This window comes from Octopus bimaculoides, chromosome 4 (assembly GCF_001194135.2).
Source record: "Octopus bimaculoides isolate UCB-OBI-ISO-001 chromosome 4, ASM119413v2, whole genome shotgun sequence".
Taxonomy (NCBI): domain Eukaryota; kingdom Metazoa; phylum Mollusca; class Cephalopoda; order Octopoda; family Octopodidae; genus Octopus; species Octopus bimaculoides.
In genome coordinates, this window is record NC_068984.1 from 92,762,771 (window position 1) to 92,770,526 (window position 7,756).

Below are 7,756 nucleotides of genomic sequence, written 5' to 3' on the forward strand. Positions count from 1 at the left end.
ATATATATATATATATATATATATATATATATATATATACCATATATATATACCATATATATTTATATATATAATAAAAGGGTAAAATTGATTAATTAATAAGTTTACCAAGTAGATTGGTACGTTAAAATAACCATTATAGGTAAAATTATACAAATATTCTATAATTATAATTAGGTGTGAGATAATTGCTTGACCACATACCGAATTTAGAAAAAGGAGTTTAAAATTTCTTTTCTACTACCGTAAGAATCTCCCAGATAGTAACACGTTTTAACATAGGTAAAAAGAAAAACAATGAATCCAGAAGACTCCAATTAGCCACATACACGTTTTGAGATTAAAGTTTGTTTACTTACCAATTTCTCATCATCACTAGCATTCTGTATATAAAATTTGAAAGTGCTAGTGTTAAATATATACATGATTGAGCGTGATCACGCAACAGATATCCAACCAACTCTTCCAAAATTTATACAGCTGAATGTGAATACATATTTATCCCTTGTACGCATGTGTATGTTACGAGCAATACCACAGAAATTGCAATATTTTAATCAGGGAGTAAATTATAATTTCAGTATTAATAATAAAAGGGTAAAATTAATTAAATTTAAATGCTACCAGCATCCAAAACTGAATATGAAACTTACATGGTACACTGGTCCACAGGGAATTTCAATCCCAGAGCCTAAATCAGTGAGGAGCCTGTGTATCGATATGAGTGATGATACCTCTTTCCAAGTGCACATTACCAGGATGGTGACAAAATGCAGTCGACTGACTGAATGGATCCTGAGAACATTCAGAATTAGAGATAAGGAAACCATGATGGTCCTCTGGAGGACATTCGTCTTCAGCTGCCTGGATTACTGCTTCCAGCTATTGTCACCCAATAGTGTGAAATTAACAGCGGACCTTGAAGCAATCCAGATAAGATTCACAAAGAAGATTGTCTCTTTGCAACAGCTCAGCTTCTGGGAAAGGCTGAAACTCTACTCCCTGGAGTGAAGGCAGGAGAGGTGTTGAGTAATGTACATCTGGAAGATTCTGGAAGGAATTGTGCCAAATTTTGGCATTGAAAGCTATACCAATGCCAGAATGGGTTGATGCTGCACAGTGCCAAAGATCCCAGCAATGCCATTGCACTTCAGGACCAGTTACTGCAACAGCCTGGGTTTCAAGAGCCTACAACATTTTAATACTCTCCCAAAGGGCCTGAGGAACCTACACAAAGTGGATGTAGGTGTTTTCAAATCAAAATTGGACCCCTTGTTGGCGAGAGTTCCATGGAGACGCCACTATGAAAGGTTGCTAAATAAAGAGAATGAATGGGAGAAAGAGAGCCTGCCGAATGCCGACCCAACAGAGGGACCAGCTATCCGAATTGATAGTACCTTGGTAGATAAAGCAATTAAGAGTATGAAGACAGAGACAACCCCTGGCCCATCAAGAATCACTGCAGAGATGCTCAAAATATCTGGCAGTGTCAGCTATAGCCTACACGAAGGAGTCATATCCAATGACTGTTGTAGCAGCACTATAGTCAACTGCTATAAAGGTAAATGTGACGCATTAGTTACAAATAATTACAGAGGTATCAAGTTGTTAAATCAGGTAATGAAAGTCACCGAGAGGGTCATAGCCCAACAAATTAGAGAGAGAGTCAGTTTAGATAAGATGCAGTTTGGGTTCATGCCAGGGAAAAGCACCACTGATGCTATATTTCTGGTAAGAAAGCTGCAGGAGAAATACCTAGCCAAAGATAAACCCCTGTACCTGGCTTTCGTTGACATGGAGAAAGCTTTTGACAGGGTCCCCAGCTCCCTTATCTGGTGGACAATGAGGAAACTAGGGATAGATGAATGGTTAGTGAGAGCTGTGCGAGCCATGTACAGGGACGCTGTCAGTAAGGTGAGGGTTTGCAACGAGTACAGTGAAGAATTCCAGGTAGAGGTAGGGGTCCACCAAGGTTCAGTCCTCAGCCCCCTCCTATTTATCATAATCCTCCAGGCAGTAACACAGAAATTCAAGACAGGATGCCCCTGGGAGCTCCTCTATGCTGATGACCAGCAATAGCTGAGTCACTATCAGAACTAGAGAAGCAAGGATTAGAATCGAAGGGCCTTAGAGTCAACCTAGCTAAAACCAAAGTCCTAATAAGTAGGAAGGCAGACAAATCACAAATCCCTTCAGGTAGATGGCCCTGCTCGATATGTAGAAAAGGCAGAAACTCTATAAGATGTACCCAGTGTAAAGCTATGGACATATAAGAGGTGCAGCAATATCAAAGGAAGGTTAACTAGGGAGATAGTTTTTGTATGTGGCAGATGCTCAGGACCAATAAACACTGAAAATGTGTAGAGAACAACTTCTGTCACATTCCAGGGAGAAAAACTAGAAGCAGTTGACAGCTTCCATTACCTAGGGGACCAAGTCAGTAGCTGGGGTGGTTTCTCTGAAAGTGTAGCTGCTATAATAAGAATAGCCCGGGCAATGTTCAGAGATCTCCTACCTCTGCTGGTGACAAAGGGCCTCTCGCTCAGAGTAAAAGGTAGACTGTATGAACAGCCATGCTACATGGCAGTGAAACATGGGCCGTGACTGCTGAGGACATGCATAAACTTGCAAGGAATGAAGTTAGTATGCTCCGCTGGATGTGTAATGTCAGTGAGCATACACGACAGAGTGTAAGCACCTCAAGAGAAAATTTAGACCTAAGAAGCATCAGATGTGGTATGCAAGAGAGAGGACTGCGCTGGTATGGTCATGTGGTGTGAATGAATGAGGACAGCTGTGTGAAAAAGTGTCACACCCTAGCAGTTGAGGGAATCTGTGGAAGTGGTAGACCCAAGAAGACCTGAGATGAGGTACTGAAGCATGACCTTCGAACATTGGGCCTCACTGAGGCAATGACTAGTGACCAAGACATTTGGAGATATGCTGTGAGAAAACCCGGGAAGCCAAGTGAGACCATAAACCATGGCCTATGCCAGCAGTGTAACCAGCCCACTTATGCGTACCTTTCTTTTGTTGGACACTATACTTTGCTTGTGAAGACCTGTTGAGGCAAGTGAAATCAAATTCGCTGATGTGGTCGATGACAGCACCGCCTGACTGGCACTTGTGTGGGTGGCCTGTGGAGAACAACATTTGAGAGGTCATTGCCAGTGCTGCTGGACTGGCTCCTGTGCAGGTGGCACATAAAAAAACACCATTTGAGAATGGTCGTTGCCTGTACTGCCTGACTAGCCCTCGTGCCATTGGCACATAAAAGCCTCCACTACACTCTCAGAGTGATTGGTGTTAGGAAGGGCATCCAGCTGTAGAAACTCTGCCAGATCAGATTGGAGCCTGGTGCAGCCATCTGGCTTGCCAGTCATCAGTCAAACCGTCCAACCCAGCATGGAAAGCAGATGTTAAACGATGATGATGATGATATATCATTTATATATTATCATATATATATACATATATATGTGAATATAAATAAAAAAAAAGAAAGAAAAGGGTTACATCTGTCAGACGGGGAGGCATGAAAGTATACTAGCTCTTATATATTTAATACTCTATTTAAAACTCAATATTTCATATATTCAATAAGACATTCAGTAGTTCATTTCATTTTACTATTTATATTATACTAGCAGTATAACCTGACCTTGTCCGGGTTTGACTTATTACGCCATCTACGATAAGTCTTGCTAGGTGAAAATCAACTAAAAAAGAAAGACTTACAACGAAAAAACCCTTATGATGTAAATATGTTCATTATTCAAAAGACGATGAAATTAATAGGGAAAGTCTGAAGGCTGTTTTGCGTAACATTATTAAGCGTACGTAAATTTCATCTGTCTAATTGGCTATAGAAATGCTTGTGCAAAAGAACTTTTTGCACTGCCCTGATTATACATAGCAGGGTAATCCCTTTTCGCAGGTGCTAGGACGGCAATTTGTGATGAAGCAGTTGCTGGTGATCTGTTGCTACACAGTTTTGCCAGAATGCTATCAGATTGGGCAGAAGATGTTGATGCACCATTTTGCATTATGTTCAAAGTAGCTTCTGGAATGTGGTGAATTGCTGCAGTTTGTTGCTGTCATTTTAAACCAGCTGCTGTCTTTCCCAAGCAAACTCTCTTTTTTGGAGGCATAATCTATGTACATATTAAACAGAACAACAAAAGTTATAATAGATGGCAGGGTTGGTACTTTTCACATATCTGTAATTTTTCAGATTAACACCTGCACGATTACCCAACCCTAATCCTAACACTAACCCTAAACCCTAACCCTAAAACCCTAATCCTGACCCTAAAACCGTAACACTAATCCTAACCCTAACCGTAACCCTAACCCTAAACCTGACCCTAAAGCCCTAACCCTAACACCCCAGTGAAAATCGTGGTATATTTACAAAACATTGACGAACATGAGTTATATTTTACTGACTGATTGTGTACTTGCACGTGTATGCGTTTGGAAGTTAAGAGGAATTTAAGTGGAATTTCCGAAAATTGTCCCCCACCCCCACCCAAAACACTTTCACCGAAAATTTTTGTGTATTCGGAATCTAGATAATAGATAATATATGCATAGAAAATTTCATTAAAAAATATTCATTTTTCTGAAAGTTATGACCTTCCAAAGTTGGCGGGTACAACTCTGTAGTTATACCACATTGACGAACATGGGTTATATTTTTGTGAATGATTGCGTTTGAGAGAGCGAGAGGGAAAGAGGGAAAGAAAGGAATAGATAATGTGAGCAATGTGTATGTTGTCACAGATTACGTGTGTGGTTGTGTGTGTTTTTACGTATCTATGTTATGAAAAATAGGTAAAGACTACTGAGATGAAAGTTTAATTTATGACTATGTATGTATCACTTTCTCTCTCTCTCCCTCTCCCTCTTTTACTCTTACTCTCTATATTTTTATGTTGAGCACGTGTGTAAGATCGGCGTTCCAGGTAGAAGGAAAGAAATATAAAAGTTGCTAGAAACAATAGCCAAATCTCCCTTAAATCACACAAAGTAAACGGAATTTTAAAAATCTAATTACTGCACTAGAAAGTTCACATCGAGAAAATTCCATTGATGTAAAAATTTTTACGAAAAAGTGGAAAATGTGGATTCTATAAACTTTCAAAAAGGCTTCACACAGATACAGAACTTCAGCTTTATATATTAAGATATGTATTGTGGTTTTGTGTCTGTGTTTGTCCCCCACCACAGCTGTGTTTAAGTTCACATAAATTAGTAGTTCGGTAAAAGAGGCCAGTGAAAACATACCAGGCATAAAAAGAGGATGAACTGGTGTTGATTTGTTTGTTTAGAATTCTTTAAGGCGGTGCCTTAACCAGTAAATTACTTAGTAAAACTTAAAGCTAAGGGAGTTAACTCTTGTACTATGGCATTGAAACCTCTCACCATCACTTTACTTGCTAGAAATAGCAACCCAATTGCTTTTAAATCAGATCTGAATGCTGGATGTTCAAGAACCAAATGAAGGGCAAATTGTCAATCCAGGGATCATCCTGATTCCAAAAAGGTATATGTCTATGTAGAGCAAATGTAGACCAAGCTACAGGGGTCCCAGATGAACAGACAGAATTTCACTTTTATTAATATAGATAGATGATTTGTTGTAAAAATTCTTATTGAATAATGCAATTGAAGTTATAGATATGTTTGTGTGGAGGTACAATTGTGCACATATTTTTTTCTTTTTCATTTTTTTAATATTGTTTTATGTTATGTACATATTTTTGGAAATATGTATGAATGCATGAATTAAAATTTTTTTTGGTAATATTGGAAAATACATTTTTGTTCTTTCTCTTGTCAGAAATCTTGTCGTGTAACATGATAGTTGTTTTTACATTGCAAATTCTGTATTATGAGTATTGTTTTATATTACTTTCAGGACATGTTAAAGTTGTCCGTGCCGTCTATAATTACAGTGCACAAAGAGTAAGTATTAAATTTTGTATGTTTATATGTGCATGAATGTGTATTTACCTTTCTAAGTCTGTCTGTGCAGATGCTCATGTATGTTTAATCATGTGTCTGTTTGCGCACGCTCATGAATTAGCCTTGTATGTATACATATATTTATGTGGGCATGTTTATACATGTTCATGCATATATCAGTGTGTGTGTGTAGAAACCAAAACTTTGTGAGTAGACACCTAAACTTTGTGAGTCTACTTTGGTAGACACAAACTGAAAGATGCCCATCATGTGTACATATAACATATATGTTAGAATAAGAATAGGATTAAAAAAAACATTCAAAGAACTTTACCTCTGTTGGAAAGTCAAAGGTTTCTCTCTCCTAATAAAAGGAAGATTGTAGGATGTTTGTGTATGAACTGCAGTGCTACATGGTAAGGAGATGTGAACCCTAAATGCAGAGGACATGCGAAGACTAGAGGGGAATGAAGTTTGTACGTTCTGTTCGATGTGCAATGTTAGTGTACATGTACAAAAGAGTGCTAGTATATTGAGAGAAAAGTTAGTCATAAGAGGAATTAGATGTGATGTGCAATGGAGTAGACTGTGTTGGTTCAGTCATGTGATGAATAGTTGCATAAAGAAGTGCTGATCACTTAAAGTGGATGGAACTTGTAGAAGAGGAAGACCCAGGAAAGCACAAGACAACGTATTGAGGGCTGATTTCAAGATGTTGAACCCTAAGGAGGAGATGACAACGGACCAAGATAACTGCCACCTTGCTGTACTTGAGAAAACCCTATCACTACAACAGAATTGATATTCTAAAACCACCTTCTTAAATGCTTGTACATGTGAAACTCTCATAATCCTTAAAATGTTGGATTGTTATAATGCTCACTTCAGTATACAGTATACTTAGTAAAACCAGTAAAGACATGACTATCTCTGACTACCCACTACGTACTCTGGTATTTCATGTACTTCTCTTTACTTATAGTGACTAGGTTATTCTATTCATCATGTGGGAGAGGTGTACCATTATTACTAATTCCCTTCAACATCTCCCCTTTTAAGTTTTTCTTAGAAAGTGTCATCTTAGTGAGCAATAATTTTTTTATATCCACCCCACCTCCCTTTATTTTTGTACAATTTAATATTTTTGCACTTGGTATCTATTTTCAGGAACTCTGTATGTTTTCTTTTCCTCTCACTTGTACGCCTGGGTTCAATCACCTCTTCATTTAGCAACCTTTCATAGTGGCATCTTGTATATATGTATGTATATATATATACATGTATGTGTGTGTATATATATATATAAATAAATAAATAAATAAATGGAGTTAAACACAGGTGTTATTGAAATTCTTTTACTTCCAACACATGTTTCAAGGATATCATTGGTATTATTCCAGAGGAATAAAATGGTATAAAACAATGTAATCTTCTCTTCAGGGAAATGAAGAAATAAAAGAGACCTTATTGACGAGTTTTATTTCTTCATTTCCCTGAAGAGAAGATTACATTGTTTTACACCATTTTATTCCTTGGAATAATACCAAGGATATCTTCGAAACATGTGTCGGAAGTAAAAGAATTTGAATAACACCTGCATTTAACTCCATTTATTTATTTATATATATTATACAAAATATTTCACTTAAACCCAGAATTTCTACCTTTAAAAACAAGGTGTTACGCCCTTTTTACCTGTGTGATTTTTTGCTACCCTGGTAACTATTTATCTATTTTTTCCGTGTTAATTGTAAACAAGGGAAAAATACACACATCTATTTATATA

General features: G+C 37.5%; 1 protein-coding gene across 1 annotated transcript in view; it reads left to right on the forward strand.

Annotated features, from left to right (window-relative positions):
• Nucleotides 1-7,756, forward strand: part of LOC106878195 (osteoclast-stimulating factor 1) — a 69,483-nt gene that overhangs the window by 13,282 nt on the left and 48,445 nt on the right. The window contains exon 2 of the mRNA XM_052967259.1: nt 5,924-5,970. Within this exon, the coding sequence (XP_052823219.1) occupies nt 5,924-5,970 (47 nt within the window). The remainder of the gene's footprint in view (nt 1-5,923; nt 5,971-7,756) is intronic.